Raw genomic sequence first — 21,987 nt, forward strand, 5'->3', positions numbered from 1 at the left:
TTTTGGGGAATAATACATTTAATAATAAGGTTTAATTTTTTATTAGATGGACCATAAAATACATTTAATAATAAGGTTTTATTTTTTATTTGTTCATGTTGATGAGGCAAGGAGCATGCTGGTGAGATTGGAATTAAGAGAAAGGCAGTGAAATTGATTTGGGGAAAATCGATGGAGGAGAAAGAGAGAGCAGAGAAAAACGTGAACTATGAAGGAGAGAGAGAGAAAAACGTAGACCATTTTTTTGAGTTTAGAGATAGGTATGGAATGCAATAAATAAGGGATATTAATGAGATACTAATCAGAATATTAGTATTAATGAGTGCTTTTTTTAACCATTGGATCTACTTAAATCCAATGGTTTAGAAAAGGTGTTACTCTTTAGAGTTACACCAGGTGTAACTTGAACCCATCTCAATATATATATATATATATATTATAAAAAGTTTTTTTTTTTTTTTTTTTTTTTTTTTTTGAGAAAGATATATTATAAAAAGTTAGATTCAAAAACTGGTAGATGCATGTTATGATGACACATTCCTTTTCAAAACATACTACAATGACATATGACAACTTTCTATATATAATTGGTATGACATGGACAATGTATTAAAACAATTATTTATATATGTAGGGGTGTACCCAACCTGCGAACATGACACAAACCTGATACAGGTTTTTGCGGGTTAAGGTTGGGCCTTAGCAGATTTGGGTTATAAACGGGTCAATCCGAAAGTGGCACATTAAGAAACGTATTATAAGCGGGTTAGCCAGTGTAACTTGCAATAGACATGTTTGACACGCCAACTTATTTGTGTCAACCTAAAATGACTCATTTAACAAAACCTGTTTAACTAGTATAACAAATAAATATTCATTTTTATTTTAGATTTATCAAATACCTTTTATATCTAACCTATATTTTAAATTAAAAAGAAAAGTGAGTAATTACAAAAACTTACAAGGGATATAATTAGAAATTGAAACTTTACAAACCTTGAGGATATTAAATTTTAGGGTGTAAAGAACTTATTTCTAGATAGATGTTATATTTTTATTGAACTATATTATTTTGAATGTAGGTTGAAAACTTAAAGTGTATGCACTACTTTTGGGGTGTAAAAAAATATATTTCTAGATGGATGTTATATTTAATATTATACAAGTTGAAATGGATTGTGTTATATTCGTGTCAACCTAATGCGACTCGTTTATTAAGCGTGTCAAGTGGGTTGGATTAGGTCAATTTGCCCTATTAATAAGTCGAGTTAGGGTTGAAGAATCGTGACATGATTATTAAATGGGTCAAATTCAGGGTTGAACCATTTAGTCGAATACCCCTATCTTGACATGATATGAACCCAACACGCTAACTTGAATTGACACCTCTGGATTACATGTCAATATGTCTGACATGTGTCAATAATAAATAGAAATTAAAAAGAAATGCCCTTAAATATTCACTATTAATCTGACCAATATTGCCTTAAATGTTCACAAAAATGTGCCCTTAAATGTAAACTATTAATTTCACCAGTATTTCCTTAAAAAATCAGTTACATGAACCTCTGTTAGGTACGGTTTCTTAGATGAGAAAGGTTGAGCTATCACCTAATCTTTTTCCTTAAATTAATTTTCTTCTATATAAACATTTAATTTCATGCCCATAGTTTAAAAAAAAAAAAAAAAAATCAAATTCACAATTAAAAAAAGAAATTATTAGGCTCTCCAAAAAAAAAAAAAAAAAAGAAAAAAAAATTATTAAAGTTGGTAAGCACATTTTTCATGTTTAAAACATTGAATATGTTAATATATTACTATATATGTACAATTTCAAAGCACTCGCATTATAATTATTTCCTATTTATATGATAATGAAAATTCCATTAAATTAATTTGGTGTCATAATTATGATAAAATTTTAGCAATAAATTAATTTCCTCTCATTTAAACCAATTAATTTCTTTTAATTTTCTATTTTTTATCAGGAAAATTTAGTGTAGATTTTTATTCCTTTATTTATCCGAAATTTTAAATTTTATCAACAAAATTTTGTGGGTTTGTTTTCTACTCTCTTATTCTTATACAGTTATACCTTTTTGAATTCCAATTTTTTTGAATTAATTTTTTTTTATTGTCTAATCTACATTTATATATATATATATATATATATATATATATATATAACCGAAGCTTTTGAAGCTCCTACAATTTTCCACGTCAGCACAATATTTAAATTAAATTAAATTTTCCACCTCATCACTGTTTTCTTTTTCCAATGCAAATTAGACTTCTAGCCAAATAAGGACACTCTCCCACCTCTACTCTCTCCTATTTAAGAATTGCTTGCGTAGAAAACCTAAGCCCCAAAAACTATTCGCAGAGAAGATGATGTTTGAGGACCCTTACCACAAAGTGAATATTGAAACTGACATCTTTTTATAAAGGTTGGTCAATATCTTATATTTATATGTATGGCCGTTGGTCACCACTATTTTTTTATTATTTTTATTTTAAATTCTTTTTATTTTAGATTTTATGATTAGATCTGCTATTATCTTCTTTTTCCGCAACACAATTTTCTCCTTAAAACTTATTTTTCTTCAAGATTTTTTTTGAGGGCGGCTCATACTTCACATATTCCACTTATGTATTAGACTCCTCTCCTTCTTCGGTCAATGCATCAAGGTTAGGGTTATTTGATTTGTTCAATAAAAATTATAGATTTGTTGCTTTTTCTTATAAGTTTGTCAATTGTTGTTTTGTTTATTTAATTGCTGGGCCTGAATCTTTTAATTAAATCTTCAAATTTTTTTAACCTTTTAAAAGTTTTAATATTTTGAATTTTAACATTTAAAAGGTAACTCATATTTCTCTAATATTTCTATGTTGTGTAGACATATTTTTTTTGTTTATTATATTTCTTCATTGTGTAGTCACATAATTTTTGTTTTGTTTTAATAAATTCTTGGCTCAAAATCTTCTAATTGTTTGGTTTACATATGAATTTTTAAGTTCATTTTTTGCAATACATTTAATTGTCTGGCCAATTTCAATAGTAGAAAAGCTATAATCATGGATTCCCTTCTTTCTATTGTATTTCTCTATTGCGTAATTATATATATATATATATATATATATATATTGTTTATTTCAATACTTTTGAAGCTTTGAATCTTCTGATTTTAAAAAAAAAATTTTTTTTTTGGCCTTTTGGAAGTTTTAACATCATAACTTTTGGGTTTTATTTTTTCTATTATCAGAAATTATCTAGAAGATTTCAATGAATATCCATGAATTATTCTTTTTGAGGGTAACCCATCTTTATCTTATATTTCTATTTCTAACTTTTTTTTCCTATATTTTTTTCTTTAATTGTCCGTGTTTACGTCTCTTTTGTTTTTCTTATTTTTACTTTCATAGCGTATGTACATGTTGTGTATGTTCTTTGATTCTTTCTTTAATGATTTTTGTGTGAGTATATGTCATCGTATCTGGGTACTTAGGCAAAATCTATAAAGACTAAAGATGCTTCTTTCTTTTTTTCTTTTTTTGTAATGAATCCTGTGTTTTTCATGACTTTAGTGAGTCATATTCTTAATGATCGAAATGGTTTTGTTTGACGTGGATTTTGTTCATATTGGTTTCAAAGTTTATTTCTTGACTTATATTATAGATTGTAATATATTTATTCATCAAACTGTTTAGTTGAGTTTGTTTTCGAAATTGTTTTCAGTGTTGGACATTTTCTTGAAGCATGTTGGTATCATATAGTAAAATACTGTTAAGTTGATAATAATAATAATAATAATAATAATAATAATAATAAATGTCTGAAACGTATAGCTGTTAACAAATGTTTTAGCTATATGATTTTATTTTACAAATTCAATTTTGGTGTTGTAGTAAAATAAGCAAAGATTAAATTATATATTGTACTCAATATATTTCCCGTGCATCGCACGGGTTAGCGACTAGTTAATGATAATTTGGGAACTTTAGAAGTTTTGTAGTCATTCTTAAACTGATATTTAGATACATGGATATGCATTTTCATTTCTAGATTTGCCTAATGATCTATAAAAAGCATAAAAATAGTATTCTCTCTAACTATCACAAGTCTTCCAATGAGCAATTATTCAGGTACACCATGAAATGCCCTTCTCTCTCTCTCTCTCTCTCTCTCTCTCTCTCTCTCTCTCCTTACTAGATATATAGCTATCATTTGCAACACTATAAATTTATATTGAATTATATGCCAAATGAATAAGTAGTTTCTGTGGTACGGATGATAGCAAGAATGTTTTTAAATGCGTTTGGAAACATTACATAATTTGCATAAGGATTAAATTAGATGAGAATGATAAAGTTGTGTTTATCCTATCTACTCAATAGAATATTAATAGTCATTTTATTACACGTATGCAATCTATTTGATAAAATTGATAAACAAAATTTTTATTGATTTTAAAAATTCTATTATATGCTGTGTTTTCAAGAGATAGAAATTAAGATGAGAAGGGTAGTGTTGGTGATGATAGAATAAACAACGAAATACGACATCAAATTAAATAGGAATTCAAGTTACAGTTAGAAGGAAAGAAAACAATCATTTGTCATATGACATAAAGTAAGATGTGTGTCAGTGTGTATAATTGTTTTGAAAGAAGAAATATCAATGTATCTTTTAGAAAATAATTTTGAAGCAGTTAATTAACTTGATTCATTTAAGTTTTTAACATCCGTTTAGTTGCTAAACTATAAATTGTTAGACTATTCAGGAACTCAAAAGTCAAAAAAGGTTTTGCATGTGTAAGTATGGTAAATTATAATTGAAAATTCTTCAAAATTAGTGAAATTGAACTAAATGTGTGCTTGGTAGACTTTGTTGGTACATTTGGGTCAACAAGAAAGTGTTGTGTCATATTTTGATCGAGTTTTTAATACTTGAGATATGATGGATTTTCAATAACGGTTGAGATTTGAAAATGTTTTTTTTTTTTTTTCAATTTAAAATAACTTTATATTCTAAGGTAGGTTATTTGTTAACTTTAAACCAAAAAACTAATATATATATATATATATAAAAGAAAAGAGATTAAATTCTATAAGGATGTGTTGTAAAACTTAAGTTTTACATATTTCAATCCTAACATGCCACATTATTATATTATGTATGAAAGAATAAACACAATCACACATAATCAATTTTCACACCCGTTTGAAAATCCAACCCAATTGGGAATTTATTAAAATGTTATTAGGTATACGTAGTATGATGTATTAAATTTTAAGTAAAAAGTTGATGTAACAATTTTTTATTGGATGGTGTAAAATATGGATTTTACACACCACATTCTTACCAAATTCGAACTCATAAAAAAAACCTCTAAATGTTGGAAAAACTAAATGGTTAGGAAGAAAAAGTGCTTAGACACAATCACACACAATCAATTTTAACACCCATCTGAAAATCCAACCCAATTGTGAATTTATTAAAATGTTATTAGGTATACGTAGTATGATGTATTAAATTTTAAGTAAAAAGCTGATGTAACAATTTTTTATTGGATGGTGTAAAACATGGATTTTACATACCACATTCTTACCAAATTCGAACTCATAAAAAAAACCTCTAAATGTTGGAAAAACTAAATGGTTAGGAAGAAAAAGAACCCATTTCCCTTTTCCTTGTGTGTGTATGTGTGTTTGTTTTTCAAAAAAGAGGAAGAAAAAGAAAATCGATTGAACGGTAAAGGAGTAACCAACTTTACAAAGTCTCAACATAATGAAAGCCCACTACTAAATATATATATTAAAAAATATTAGGAAGAAAAAAAAAATTCGATTGAATGGTAAAGAAATAAGCAACTTTACAAAAGTCTCAATCTAATGAAAGCCCACTACTAAACTTATATATTAAAAAAAAAAAAAAAAAAAAAAAAAAAAAACCAAAGGTCAGTTAACACGACAGTTTCAAATTTTGACGCAAGAATGACTAGAGCACAACTACAATAATAACTTGAAAAAAGAAAAAGAAAAAAAGAAGCAAAATATGCTAGTAAGTAGGGTTAATTTTTTGTGCTACAGGGCTTTCCTTCATGGAAGAAGTATCGCCACTAGGGGTATTAACAGGGAGGAGAAAAAGGAAAACAAGCATCCCTTTTACATTTTCATAACAGTGGGGATATGGAAGCTATTCCTCATAGTAGTGTGTTTGTTTCAATTTCTAAAAGTAATACCACCTTTATATAGAGTATGGTACCCTAATTAGATTAAAATATTCTAGACCTTGGACATGTAAGGAGGCTATCGAGATTTAATTTGGTAAGGCATAGTATACTCATTTTCTACAATAATGTTAACAACAAACATATCACACTAAATCACTATCTTTAAGACAATATTTGCTCACACTCGAAAGATATCCTGAATTATTTCTAACAAATTATTTCTAAGAGAATTCCAGAATTTCCTTGTATATGTATATTATACAGAAAAAAACCGAAAAAAATTATATAAAGTCAATGAAATGACACTAATGAAGAGATACAATTGAAGAATTACAACCTTCAAAATATTGTTAAAATTGTTATAAGAAGTTAAAATAGTCATTACTTGCTTAATTAAAGCACATTTATTTTGTGAAATTTTATAAAATTTTGAAACCTTAAATTGTTTCTCTCGACTCTTCACTCGAGCGAAGTTAATTGAGAGTGAATTGATTTTCACTTTAGCGGAATGGCTTTTGAAAGTTTCATTTTTGTGTAAGTAGAATTCAAACACAAGTTTCTTATTTCACGATAACCCGCACAAACTCAAATTTATTTCAACGTTATTGGCTTGTAGCCTTGTACAATAGCCTCATATTTGTTTGCAATATCATTGGCACCATCATTTTCCTGCCATGTGGTTCTGTCTCTCTCTTTCTTGTTTTAAAAGTTTATCAAAATTGATAGTACTCAACTTTGACTTCTACTAGCGCTAGCTATCTCACAAAAGTTTGTACTTGCTCAAGCTAACCTGGTCACTTCGTCAATCAAACCTACTGTTCTGCTTGGCTCCTATTATACTTTTCTCTGCCTTTTCTTTTTAACTCTTATTCGTAGTACTATATATATACATGCAGTGTAACTCATTGAAAGCAACAAAGGAGCTAGAAAGAGTGAGAGAGATGGAAAAAGATGATAATCTTCCTCTTTTTGAAACAAAGTCAGCCAAGGGACGAATCCTTTTCCAATTCTATTCACTTTTAATTTTCGTGGGAACATGCTTCATCTTCGCATATAGACTGAGCCACATACCAGCAAAAGGAGAACCAGGAAGATGGGCATGGATGGGATTGTTTTTCTCGGAGCTTTGGTTTTGTTTTTATTGGTTTGTCACTACGGTTGTCCGATGGAACCCCATCTATCGTAACACTTTCAAAGATCGCCTCTCTCACAGGTATATCTCTCTGTTTCACAAGCCTAGCTAGCTAGCTTAGATATATTGGATGCAAACTTGATTTTCTATGTATGCGTTTGTCTATTACATGCTTTTCTTGCTGACTGTGGTTGTATATATAATAAACAGATATGAAAAGGCTTTGCCGGGCATAGACATATTTGTTTGCACAGCAGACCCTGCGATAGAACCACCAGTTATGGTGATAAACACAGTGCTATCAGTCATGGCTTATGACTATCCACCCGAGAAGCTAAACGTTTATCTATCAGATGATGGTGGTTCAGATTTGACGTTTTATGCTATGCTAGAGGCCTCACGTTTCTCAAAGATCTGGCTGCCGTTTTGCAAGAAGTTCAAAGTAGAACCAAGATCGCCGGAGGCTTATTTCCGCACAGCTGTTGAGCCACTTGGGGAGCCTGTCATGGCCAAGGAGTGGTCAACTGTTAAGGTACATCTCTTGCTATCATGCTCTCCTCATCATTTGCAAAACACCATTCATTGTTGGATGGAATTAGACGACCCTCATCATTTCAATTGAAAAAAAAAAAAAAAAAAAACCCTTCACTTTAAGGTTATTAACATTTTACTATTTCTTAGATCATATATATATATATATATGAGAAATCCTTCTTTACATGGTAAAATACCATCTAAATTTATATTGTACAAACAAAAAAAAATAGTAAATGTTGTACATATTTATAAAAAGTGTACAATATTTATTAGTTTTTGCAAATTTGGTATTTGTCACTCTTCTTATGTTAACAATATAAACATATAAAATATTTATATACTTTGCTAGTTGTGAAGAGCTTTATAACCTAACTGACAGTCATCTCATGTTTTCAACCGACCATCATGATTTAAATTCATCCAACCTCAACTTAAAAAAAAAAAAAAAAAAAAAAAAAAAATCCTGTAGTTACTAGTAGACTGGTGAAAAACCGTGCGTATAGAAGCAAGGATACAGCTTGAGCAATAAGCTGCAAATACAAGTCAAGAGATTTGTTACTGTGGTCTCCCGGGTGTATGTCTCTTTTTTTTTTTTTTTCTTTTTTTTTAACTCAATTTTAATTTTATCAGTATTGTGCTCTCTCCCATCTATTGGGAAAAGCATCATTGTAGGGTACAGATACAAAAATTGTCTTCGGGTTCAAATATCTGATAATTTTCATTTAATTTTCTTTCTGTATGTTCTTGGTCCATTTTGGAAAAAAGTTAAAAAACAGTGTCACCACTCACCAGTTAGTAGGTAAGAAAGAAAAAAGAGCATACGGTATCATTCAATGAGACCCTCCTCCAAAATTCAATGGGACATCATTCGGGTCAGTTGTCACTGTGCATTAACTTTTAGGTGTTGGCCTCTGTTGCTCTGTCCAGAAACAAATCAAAATATAAATACCACAGTACCAGGATGCTTTGTCCAGAGAAAATATGGTCCATTGGTACCTACCCCAAACATTTGCATGGAAAACTCATGGGAGATAATTAATTTTTAATGAATGCTCACCTTTTAAGTAGGGCTGGGTTGAATGATGGGATTTCTGCCTTTTATGATTTTATCTTATCTTGTCTTTGACTGAGAAAATATGGTCCATTGGTACCTACCCCAAACATTTGCATGGAAAACTCATGGGAGATAATTAATTTTTAACGAATGCTCACCTTTTAAGTAGGGCTGGGTTGAATGATGGGATTTCTGCCTTTTATGATTTTATCTTATCTTGTCTTTGACTTGTGCTGTATGGTGGGGTAAATTGCCTTCCACATCCTCGCATACAAAATTTTACATTGTGTTAATCTGTCACACCCCTTCCGCACACCTATTATAATTTTTTTTAATATAAAACTTGTTTCATTAATATAAAAAATACTTAAAATTAAAATTAAAATTATTATTTTAATCAAACTAATTCTAAGTATAAATTGAATAATATTATCCAAAGTGTTTAACAAGATAATATCAAAATAAAACAAAAAACCTTAATATTCATGCATTTAAATACTTAATAATAAAAATTAAGTCTTTAACACTAGTAGAGTGAGCCGGAACGGGGATGGGGCAGGGCTAAAAAGCCTAAACTCATCCCCCGCCCACCACCTTAATTTGCAGGGCGAGAAAAACTCTCGCAAGTTGGAGTGAAATGGAGTAGGTAAAGGCAAGATGGGAAAAAATGGTCATCTCAGTAGCTTCTTGATGATTGATTGTTTGTTATTATTTTCTACAATAAGTCATGGTTTGGAAATTGTGGCAGCTCAAATTATTAATATACTTGGAACTTTGGAAGTGCAGGTTGAGGCAACTCAAAGTTACCATAAACACAAAGAAGGGGTAGGAATTATGAATTTATTTTTGGAAGAAATGGGTATCATGACCATGTGCCTATCTCTTTCAACGATGGGTATTTATGAACGTAATACATTACCTTTTTCATGAGATCAGTAAAAATAGTACTTTGGCATGAAAAAGAAGAAGTAAAACTTATACTTTCACCATTCTAAAATGGATACCTCTTGAAATATGTGAGTACATTGCATCATATAAAATATAATTCATGTATAATACTTATTCATTATATTATATATATATATATATATTTTAAGAAGTTTTCATTATATTATATTTGATAATTATATCACGTCATTAAAAAGAGGAAACATGAATTTTCGTGCTTAATATAATTCATTTATATATGAACATGTTTTTGAATGAATTCACAAATATTTAATTACTTTAATTAAATTAATTACACAACATTTTATATATTTTGCTTTTGTTTTTTGCTAGTTTTTGTTTCAATTGTTGCTAAAACAACTAAATTTGAACATGAGTGTTATATACCAAATAATTTTTTTTTGATATAAATCTTAAATAATAATCACATATTTTTTCAGTCCACACCTTTGTTTACACACACACACACACATATATACATTGCTAAATAGTTGTTAGAATTTTTTTATAATTAAAAATATAAAAAACTAATTAAATAAAATTATTTATCTTTGAATACAAATAAATAATAAAAATTAACACATTTACTTAGTTAAAAAGGTTAAAATTAATTAATTCATTAAAACTTTTACTTGGATGGAAGGTTAAATGAATAATACCTATACCCCTTTCAAAGAAGATTGATACATAGAACTAATCAAAAAATGAGGTGGAATGTCAAATGAGAGAATTATAAAAAAATACGTCATATAATGGAACCTTATGTTTTCATTCATGAGATTATTACTTTTTTATATATATAATTACGATGCTTTGATTGTTAATCCATCTAAAAACATATGAAAGCAACCAAAAATAAAATCATTATAAACTCATCAAAAGGCTTCTAGGAAGATTGTTATATTTATTTTGTATCTTTTTGATCATTTGCAAAGTCATCTATTTATTTTGTACCTATTTTGAGATTAGGTTGAAAATCAATAGACAAACATCTTGTAAATTTCCTTCTTTACTTTATTTTTGAGTTCATGTACGTGTGCTAAAAACTAAAATCGTATTTCATGTTCTATGTAGATGTTATATGAAGACATGAAGAAACGGATTGAAAACGTCACAAAACTAGGTCGAATATCTGAAGAGATAAGCAAAGAACACAAGGGATTCAATGAATGGATATTGGTTGCAAGCCAACGTGACCATCAAACAATTCTTCAAGTACATACTTTATATTCTCTTTGTCTCATGAATTGAATATACTATAGTATTTAAATTTTATTCAATTGCATGGTTTAGTTAATTAATTAATAATAAATAATTTGTAGATACTTATTGATGGGAGAGACTCTGAGGCTATCGACATTCAAGGACAACCTTTACCTACCTTGGTATACTTGGCACGTGAAAAGAGACCCCAATACCATCACCATTTTAAGGCAGGAGCCATGAATGCAATGGTAAACCATACATCATATCTGCATGCAAAATGCTTTACCAATCCAATTCTTAGTTTGTTAGAATGTTATACTCATAATCATTTTTCCTAATTAAAAAAAAAAAAATAGATAAGGGTGTCATCAAGGATAAGCAATAGTCCAATAATTCTTAACGTGGATTGCGATATGTACTCAAACAATTCAAAGTCAGTTAGAGAAGCTTCATGCTTTTTTATGGATGAAGTAAAGGGAAATGAAGTTGGCTTTGTACAATTTCCACAAGCATTCGAGAACCTAACAAAAAATGATGTTTACAGCAGTTCCTTGAATGTAATAATGGAGGTAAGCATCAAAAATAACTTATAGTGATTTCAATATGTTGAATTGAAAATGCATACCCTTGACTAGAGAAGATTTTAACAAAATTTCTATTGTGCTGTACATTGAAACAAAGATGGAGATGCCAGGATATGATGGGAATGGAGGATCTTGCTATATTGGTACTGGGTGCTTCCACAGAAGAGAGGCTCTTTCTGGGCAAAAGTATAGCAAGAATTATAAGGTAGATTGGAAGAGATCGAGCAATAGAAATGTAGAGAAGAGTACAAGTGTACTAGAAGAGAAATGCAAAGTCCTTGCAAGTTCTAGCTATGAAGAGAACTCTCAGTGGGGAAAAGAGGTATGTGCGTGTGTGTGTGTGTTCAATTCATTTGAACCACTTATATGCTTATTTGTGATGTGTGTGTATGTGTACAATTCATTTGATCCTCATATACACTTATTTGCAGATGGGTTTGAAGTATGACTGTGCAGTGGAAGATTTATTAACGGGATTAGCCATGCAATGTCGAGATTGGAGATCCATATATTTCAATCCAGAAAGGAAGAGCTTTCTAGGAGTTGCTCCCACAACACTACTACAGTCACTTGTACAACACAAAAGATGGTCTGAAGGTGATTTTCATATATTTGCCTCCAGGAATTGTCCCTTTGTGCTTGGATATAAAAAGATTCCTCTAAAACTTCAACTTTCATACTGTATCTACTTGCTATGGGCTCCAAACTGCTTGACTACGTTGTACTATGTTACTGTGCCATCTCTATGCTTGTTTAGAGGCATATCCTTGTTTCCACAGGTAAGAGACTTTTATTTCTTGAATTGAAGTTGTATATTATTGTTGCGAAATTATCTCCTAAGAATATATTGATCTTGCACTAGCAGATTTCAAGCTCATGGGTCCTAGCATTTGTATTTGTTATCTTTCTCCACCGTACTTACAGCCTTGGAGAATTTATTTGGTTTGGGGGCACATTCAAGGGTTGGTGGAATGATCAAAGGATGTGGCTATATAAAAGAACAACTTCCTACTTCTTTGGCTTGTTGGACTATATCCTAAAACGACTAGGGTTTTCAAAGTCGGCCTTTGTCATCACAACAAAGGTGGCTGATGATGATGTGTCACAGAGATATAAGCAAGAGGTCATGGAGTTTGGTACTTCTTCTCCAATGTTTACCATTTTAGCAACACTTGCATTGCTAAACGCCTTTTGTTTCGTTGGTGCATTGAAGAGGGTGATTGCAGATGTGGAAATTTTGTTTTGGGAACGATTTGCATTGCAGATTCTTCTATGTGGTCTGCTAGTTTTCATCAACCTTCCAGTTTACCAAGGTCTTTTCTTCAGGAAAGACGTTGCTAGCCTGCCCACCTCTGTAACAATCAAATCAACTATGTTTGCTCTATTGGCTTGTGCAATAACCCTATTATAATTTCTATGTTTGTGCCTTGTAAAACTTCCGTTGGTTAAGATATAGTTAATTTGATGGAACCATATATTGTCAAAATAATTATTGGATCGGAATTGATTAGAATTTGATTTTTTATGTACTTTTTTTTTTTTTTTTTGCTTCATTACTCAAATCTATCTATTAGTATCTAGAAACTGAAAACTAGTATTTATTGTTACTGCGTTCAAGTTGAGTCATATCAACATAGCATTTCGATGCATTTTGGTTCATTTTGGTCCATTTTAGTCCACTTCGGTCCATTTACTTAAGAATGGTAAAAAAATAAAAACAGTATTTTTTTTTAGAGAATACTTAATCTAAATCCAAGTTTATTAATATATATATATATATATCTCAAATTTGTGGCACTAAAAAATCAACAAATAGAACTAAACGCTGAATTTGGCTAGCTAGAGTTGGAAGTCTTGCAAGCTTTAGTGACTAGTATCTCCTAATATACTCTAATGGCAGAGAAGACATTATTTTTATAGAGAAAAAGCACCATAAACTTTTATTATGAAATTAGCCATAATTAGTCAAAACTACGTTAGAAAAGTGTGGATGAAAATTTTTCATCCACATAGATAAATCAATAACATGTCTCACATAAAATTGATGTTGCGTATATAAGCGGGAGGGTCCATGATCTATGGGTCCACAATAATGCTCAAATGGGTCGCCATGCCCAATTTATATTTGAGCATAATGCAAACCCTCATCCCGCCCCAAAAGAGAGTCTTCCGCAGCTATTGACCTAAGCATTCCACATATGCAAGGTCTACCCAAAGAGACGTGCACGGATCAGGCAAACTAACTAAGAATATCTTCATGACCTTGGATATGTAAGTAGGTCATCGAGATTTTGGTACGGCTTAGTATACACATTTTCTACAATAGTGTTACCAACTCACATTGAATAACTATCTTTAAGACAATATTTGCTCCAACTCAAAAGATAGTTTGTTATAAGGTTCCTAAAAAATTATTTCTAAGAGACAATAAGCCTAAATTTTACAAATATCAATTGTTGAGAATTCCAGAATTTCCTTGTATATGTGTATATTATAAAATAAAAAACCAAATAAGTATATAAAAATAGTCAATGAAGAGACACCAATATACAATTGATGAATCACAACCTTCAAAATATTGTTAAAACTGTTATTAGACATTAAAATAGTCATCCCTCACTCAAAGCACCTTTATTCTACATAATCTTACAAAATTTTTAAACCTCAAATTTTTTTTTTTTCGCTCAGCTCTAAACTCGAGCAAAGTTTAAGTGAAATATGGCCTATTTGATAGTAAATTTCAAACAACAGCTTTTAGTGTTTTTTTTAGAAGTGTAGGTAAGAATGATTTATTAAGAGTATTTTGAGTTAAAATTCTCAAATTATGGTATTTAAAACATGTATTTTAAGAACTTATCCATAACAGTTTTTTGAGACCCACTTGACAAGACCAAACATAATTGAAACTCTCTTTGAAACGCTTCAACTTCTTTTATTTATTTATTTATTTCCTTTCTTTTTCTTTCTCCTTAAACAAAATAATATACCTTTATTGTACAAGTCATTACTTAAAAAAAAAAAAATACACATATCAAACACACAATATGTTTTTTGAAACATAGTACTAAACATATATATATATATATATATATATTGCATTATAAGTACTTTAAACGCATGTTTTCACGATATTTTGTAAATTCACGTCATTTTGAATACTATACTTAAACACTACTACTGTACAACTACCTTTTACCCAAGCGAAATGTCTTTTGAGAGTTTCATTTTTGTGCAATTAAAATTTGAATGCAAGTTTCTTATTCCACGATAACCGACACAAACTCAAATTTATTTTAACATGATTGGGTTGAACCTTGTACAATAACCTGATATTTGTTTGCAGTATCGCAGGCACCATCATTTTCCTATCATTTGAATCTCTCTCTCTCTCTCTCTCTCTCTCTCTCTCTCTCTCCTTATTTTGTTAGTTTATCAAAATTGATAATATCCAACTTTGACTTCAACCAGCTCTAGCTCCTCCCGTTTAAACCTTTTCACAAATCTTTACTTGCATTTGCTGACTTGGTTATTTGCGTGTATGGTGTGTAATAATAAAGTTCGGTTTGGATACCGTTTATTACTGAAAAATGAAAATAATATAGTAAAATAATTTTTAAATGTGTGAAGAGTGCCGTGAGATCTAATTTTAAAGTTGTTTTTTGTTAAAAAAAGTACTTGCGAGTCTCATAAACAATACACAAAACTCACTATTTTTCAGCAAAACCAGGAACATATGTTTTCCGTGCATTCCAAACTCACACTAAGTTGTGCATTAACGATTACCCTTTGATCAATCAATCCTACTCCCATGAGTCTTATCTGCCTTTTTTAAAAGCTAATTGCGTCTTATCTACTCTTCTACTTGGCTCCTATTATACACGCCTTTTTCCCCTCCTTTTTCTTTTTTAACTTTTGGCAGTACTATATACGTGCAGTGTAAAGCACCATAGGAGAAAGAGTGAGAGATGGCAAAAGATGAAAATCTTCCTCTTTTTACAACAAAGTTAGCGAAGGGACGAATCCTTTTCCAATTCTATTCACTTTTAATTTTCGTGGGTATATGCTTCATCTTTGTATATAGACTGAGCCACATACCAGCGAAAGAAGAACCCGGAAGATGGACATGGATGGGATTGTTTTTCTCAGAGCTTTGGTTTTGTTTTTATTGGTTTGTCACTACGGTTGTACGATGGAACCCCGTCTATCGTAACACTTTCAAAGATCGCCTCTCTCACAGGTATATTTTTCTGTTTCATATGCCAAGCTAGCTAGCGCGCACACACACAGATATATATATATATATATATATATTTATTTATTTATTTATTTATTTATTTATTGCATGCAAACTTGATTTTTCTATATATGCGTTTGTGTATTACATGCTTTTCTTGCTGAGTGTGATTGTATATATAATAAACAGATACGAAAAGGCTTTGCCGGGCATAGACATATTTGTTTGCACTGCAGACCCTGTGATAGAACCACCAGTTATGGTGATTAACACAGTCCTATCAGTCATGGCTTATGACTATCCACCTGAGAAGCTTAGCGTTTATCTATCAGACGATGGTGGTTCAGAGTTGACGTTTTATGCTATGCTTGAGGCCTCGCGTTTCTCAAAGATTTGGCTGCCGTTTTGCAAGAAGTTCAAAGTAGAACCAAGATCGCCGGAGGCTTATTTCCGCACAGCTGTTGAGCCACTTGGGGAGCCTGTCATGGCCAAGGATTGGTCAACTGTCAAGGTACATCTCTCGCTATCATGCTCTCCTCATTTGCAAAACACCATTTATTGTTTGATGGTACAAGACCCTCGTCATTTCATATGGAAAAAAAAAAAAAAAAAAAATAGTTACTTCAGGTCAAGATTTTACTATTTCTTTGATCATATATATTTATGTACTTAAATATTATTATTTTTGTGTGTGTTCTAATAAGTATTATGTTTACAAAAAGAAATATAGATGTTTTATCCTACATATGTTTAGTATTTGCTATTTATAATTCCAATCTACAACTACAAAGGTTAAACCTTTTTATAGTTGTACTTTAGTTCTATAGTGTATTATAAACCTAGTTTAAAATACTGTTTACTCAAAAGAAAAAAAAAAAACTTTATAGCATAACTAGTCGATACATTTTTGGTATTTCTATCATAAACATTTACAGTTTAAATTCGTTCACCTCTAACTATATATATTTAATTGACCATGCTAGCTAGAGTAACATGACGAAGGAGAATTAAAGTGAATAACTGTAGTAAAAAAAAAAAAAAAACTTTTGTGTAATTATGTGTAATGATTGAATAATAATAAAAACAAGAAAGAGAGAGTACATATAAAGATTTACATGGTCCAGCCTGACGGTCAACATTGACAATGAAAAAACTTTTAGATGATTATATATTGATATTAACTAAATATTTGTATTACAATAATCCCAATATAAAGTTTCCACTGTTGTAACTTGTAAATAATATGTCTAACACTTACTTATGCGGGGTACTTGTCAAAATCAAATTTTGTCTTACAAGCACAGCCACACACATACATACAAATGTTTTCTTCCGTCTTAAAAAATCTGATCATTTTCAATTTATTTATTTCTACAGCCCCTCCCTGTCCATTTTTGAAAAAGAAAGTTACCAAAACAGTGTCACCAGTTAGAAGATAAACAAGAAAAGAGAGCATACGACATAATTCAACGGTACCCTCCAAAATTAATTAATACCATCAAAATCCTCCAGTCGGTTGTCACTATGCATTGATTTTTTGTTGTTGGCCTTTGCAACTTGTTCTGTCCGGATACGAATCAAATATAAATATGAGGATGCTTTTTTTCCAGAGAAAACACGGTCCCTGCCCCAAACGTTTGACTGGAAAACTAATTGTTAATGAATGCTCACCTTTTACGTGGCTTCTTGATGTTTGATTGTTTGTTATTATCTTCTACGATAATAAGTCATGGTTTGGAAATGGTTGTGGCTGCTCAAATAGTTATTATACATTGGAAGTGCAGGTTGAGGCAACTCAAAGTTACTGTATATACAAACAAGTGGGTAGGAATTATGATTTTTCTACGTATCTAATAGCTAGCTAGTTACTGACCTTGAGGAAGAAATGGGTATCCCCATGTATAATTAATACTTATTCGATCGGCATATTATATTTGATAATTAATTATATACTATATGTCATTAAAAAAGAGAGGAGAGAAAATAGAACTATGAATTATCAATAATTCATATAATTCAATTGTTTCAATCGTCGCTAAAGCAACTAGACTTGAACATGAGTGTCATATTTTAAATAAATTGTTTTAGATATAAACTTAAATAATAACCATACACTTTTCCAAGAAGAACCCAAATCTAAATCCTCCCTCTCCACTTTTTGTGAGAAAAAGAAAATATATTAAATTTATTTTATATTAATTTAGTGGACCACCTACAATAAAAATACATAAATGAATGCAAATGTATCTAAAAAACTCATAACAAAAAATTAATATTAAATAAAGCAATATTTTTTTTTGCTCAATAAGAGGAAAAAAAAAAAAAAACACTAAATATAGTTAGCAAATGATTAAAAAATTTGCTAATGTGAAAGATGAAATGAAGAGTATCCAATTTTCTATTCAATTAACACCCCAAATGACAAAGTCTGAGGCTATTGTACCTTCGAATAAACGAGTAGAACAAATTATTAGTCGGCAACTTGAGAAAACACATGCTAGACACCTTTTATTTTGAAAGTAATTTATCAGTCAAAACATTTGTTCACAAACATGGCATTTGCACTTTGGCAACCATTTATGATGCACAATATCTATCCCTGCTAAGTAGTTGTCCAAAAAATTTATTAAAATATTAACACTAAAGAAATAAATTATTTACCTTTGAATACGAACAAATATAAAATTTATAAAAATTATTAAAACCTTTGCTTAGGTAAAAGATTAAATGAATTAATTCATTAAAAATATTTACTTGGATAGAAAACTAAATGAATAATACCTCTATCCCTTTCAAAGAAGATTGATACATAGAACTAATAGAAAAATGAGATGGAATGTCAAATGAGAGAATTATAAATAAAAAATATGTTCTGTGATAGAACCTTATATTTGCACTCATGAGATTCCTGCTTTTATATATATATATATATAATACTATGTTATAATTATAAATCTGTCTCAAAACTTATGAAAGCATCCAAAAATGCAGTCAATTATCAACTTAACTTTTCATATTATCCTTCAATTAGAAGTTTAGAACCCGCCATTATAAACCCATCTAAAGACTTCTAGAAAGACTGTCATACTTATTTTAAATCGTTTTGATACGTGTCATTTGCAAAGTTATCTATTTATTTTGTATCTATTTGGGATTAGGTTGAAAATAAGTTGATAAATATCTAGTAAATTTTCTTCTTTACTTTGTTTTTCAATTCAAAAGCGTGTGCTAAAGAATAAAATCATGTTTCATGTTGTATGTAGATGTTATATGAAGACATGAAGACACGGATTGAAAACACCACAAAACTTGGTCAAATATCCGAAGAAACAAGAAAAGAACACAAGGGATTCAAAGAGTGGATATTTGTTGCAAGCCAACGTGACCATCAAACAATTCTTCAAGTACATACTATATATATATATATATATATATATATATATATTTTCATGAATTGAATATACTTGAATATTTTTAAAAATATTTATTTCATGGCTTAGTTAATTAATAATAACTAATTTATAGATACTTATTGATGGGAGAGATTCTGAGGTTGTGGACATTCAAGGACAACCTTTGCCTGCTTTGGTATACTTGGCACGTGAAAAGAGAACCCAATACCACCACCATTTTAAGGCAGGAGCCATGAATGCATTGGTAAGCCATAAATCATATCCACATGCAAAATGCTTCTTCAAACTAGTTCTATTTTTTGTAGTCTCAACACTCGATAGCCATAAAATCCATATGTTATAAGTTTGTCAGTATTTTGTACTCATAATTATTTTTCATAATCAAACATATTAGATAAGGGTGTCATCGAGGATAAGCAATAGTCCAATAATTCTTAACGTGGATTGCGATATGTATTCAAACAATTCAAAGTCAGTGAGAGATGCTTTATGCTTTTTTATGGATGAAGAAAAGGGAAATGAAGTTGGTTTCGTACAGTTTCCACAAGCATTTGAGAACCTAACAAAAAATGATGTTTACAGTAACTCCTTAAATGTAACAATGCAGGTAAGCATCAAAAAATTACTTAGACTAATTCCAATATGCTCAATTGAAAATGTGTTAGAGAAGACATTTTAACAAAATTTATGCCCATGGTATACATTGAAATAAAGATGGAGATGCCAGGATTTGATGGGAATGGCGGGCCTTGCTATATTGGTACTGGGTGCTTCCACAAAAGGGAGACTCTTTCTGGGAAAAAGTACAACAAGAATTTTAAGGAAGATTGGAAGAGATGGAGCAATAGAAGTGTAGAGGAGAGTACAAGGGTACTAGAAGAGACAAGCAAAGTCCTTGCAAGTTGTAACTATGAAGAGAACACTCAGTGGGGAAAAGAGGTTTTTGTGTGTTCAATTCATTTGAACCTCTTATATTCTTATTTGTGATGTGTGTACAATTCATTTGAACCTCCTATACATTTATTTGCAGATAGGTGTGAAGTATGACAGTGCATTGGAAGATGTATTAACAGGATTAGCCATACAATGTCGAGGTTGGAGATCCATATATTTCAATCCAGAAAGGAAAGGCTTTCTTGGAGTTGCTCCCACAACACTACTACAGTCACTTGTACAACACAGGAGATGGTCTTACGGTGATTTTCAAATATTTGCCTCTAGGCATTGTCCCTTTGTGCTTGGATATAAAAAGATTCCCTTAAAACTTCAACTTTCGTATTGTATCTATCTTCTATGGGCTCCAACCAGCTTGACTACATTGTACTATGTTATTGTGCCATCTCTATGCTTGCTTAAAGGCATATCCTTATTTCCACAGGTAAGAGACTTTTATTTTTTAAATTGAAGTTGTGTATTATTGTTGCTAAACTATCTTCTAAGAATAGAATCATCTTGCACAAACAGATTTCAAATCCATGGGTTCTCGCATTTGTATTTGTCTTCTTTCTCCACTGTGCATACAGCCTTGGAGAATGTATTTGGTTTGGGGGCACATTCAAGGGTTGGTGGAATGATCAAAGGATGTGGCTATATAGAAGAACAACTTCCTACTTCTTTGGCTTGTTGGACTATATCCTAAAACAACTGGGGTTTACAAAGTCGACCTTTGTTATCACAACAAAGGTGGCTGATGATGATGTGTCATAGAGATATGACCAAGAGGTCATGGAGTTCGGTACTTCGTCTCCAATGTTTACCATTTTAGCAACACTTGCATTGCTAAATGCCTTTTGTTTCTTCGGAGGACTGAAGAGGATGATCGCCAATTTGGAAACTATGGTTCGAGAGCAATTTACATTACAGATACTTCTATGTGGTCTGTTAGTTTTTATCAACCTTCCTGTTTACAAAGGACTTTTCTTCAGGAAAGACGTTGCTAGCCTGCCCACCTCAGTTTCATACCAATCAACTATCTTTGCTCTATTGGCTTGTGCAATAGCCCTATATTAATTTCTATGTTTGTGCCTCACAAAACTTCTTCTGGCTAAGATATACTCTGTTGGAACCATATCTTGTCAAAAGAATTTATCAGGATTTGATTTTTATCTTCATTCTTCTTCTCCTTTTTTTTTTTTGGCTTCATTACTCAAATTTATTAATATTTAGAAGTTGAAAGTTGATATTTATTGTTGTTACGCTTTTGTTGAACTACATCATTGTAGCAATGCAGTCCATTTTTATACACTTATGAATGAAACATAACTAGTTTAGATTGGGAGTGCATATTCTAAATTTGAATTTATTAAAAAAAAATATATGTGGCATTAAAAATTCAACACGGAGAACTAAATGCTGAATTTGGCTAGAGTTGGAAGTCTTGCTAGCTTTAGGGTGTGTTTGTTTGGAGGGATTTTAGGGAAAATGAAAAATTGATGAGAGAAAAGTGGATAGAATATTTTTAGTGGGTGTTTGATTGGGAGGGATGGAGGAGAAACAACAAAAAAAAAGTGGTGGGGGCTAGGTGTTTTCTCCCAAGCTCACCAAAATGTCTTCCCCCCAAAATGAGGAGAAAACTGAGAGGAAAACTCTGTGTATAGAGAAGCCAAAAATGCCCACGTGTAGGTGCACATGAGTTTCGTTTCTTTG

The 21,987-nt window shown here is 30.8% G+C and overlaps 1 protein-coding gene and 1 pseudogene across 1 annotated transcript; both read left to right on the forward strand.

Moving 5' to 3' along the window:
* Positions 1-6,955: 6,955 nt before the first annotated feature.
* LOC126726863 (cellulose synthase-like protein E6) lies at positions 6,956-13,223 on the forward strand. The gene is made up of 8 exons (XM_050432270.1): positions 6,956-7,446; positions 7,576-7,897; positions 10,979-11,119; positions 11,227-11,358; positions 11,467-11,679; positions 11,792-12,016; positions 12,126-12,473; positions 12,560-13,223. The coding sequence occupies exons 1-8, from the start codon at positions 7,124-7,126 to the stop codon at positions 13,103-13,105; spliced, it is 2,250 nt and encodes a 749-aa protein (XP_050288227.1). The 5' UTR covers positions 6,956-7,123; the 3' UTR covers positions 13,106-13,223.
* Positions 13,224-15,483: 2,260 nt separating this feature from the next.
* On the forward strand, positions 15,484-21,452 carry LOC126726866 (cellulose synthase-like protein E6; annotated as a pseudogene).
* Positions 21,453-21,987: the final 535 nt, after the last annotated feature.

This window comes from Quercus robur, chromosome 5 (assembly GCF_932294415.1).
Source record: "Quercus robur chromosome 5, dhQueRobu3.1, whole genome shotgun sequence".
NCBI classification, from domain to species: Eukaryota; Viridiplantae; Streptophyta; class Magnoliopsida; order Fagales; family Fagaceae; genus Quercus; species Quercus robur.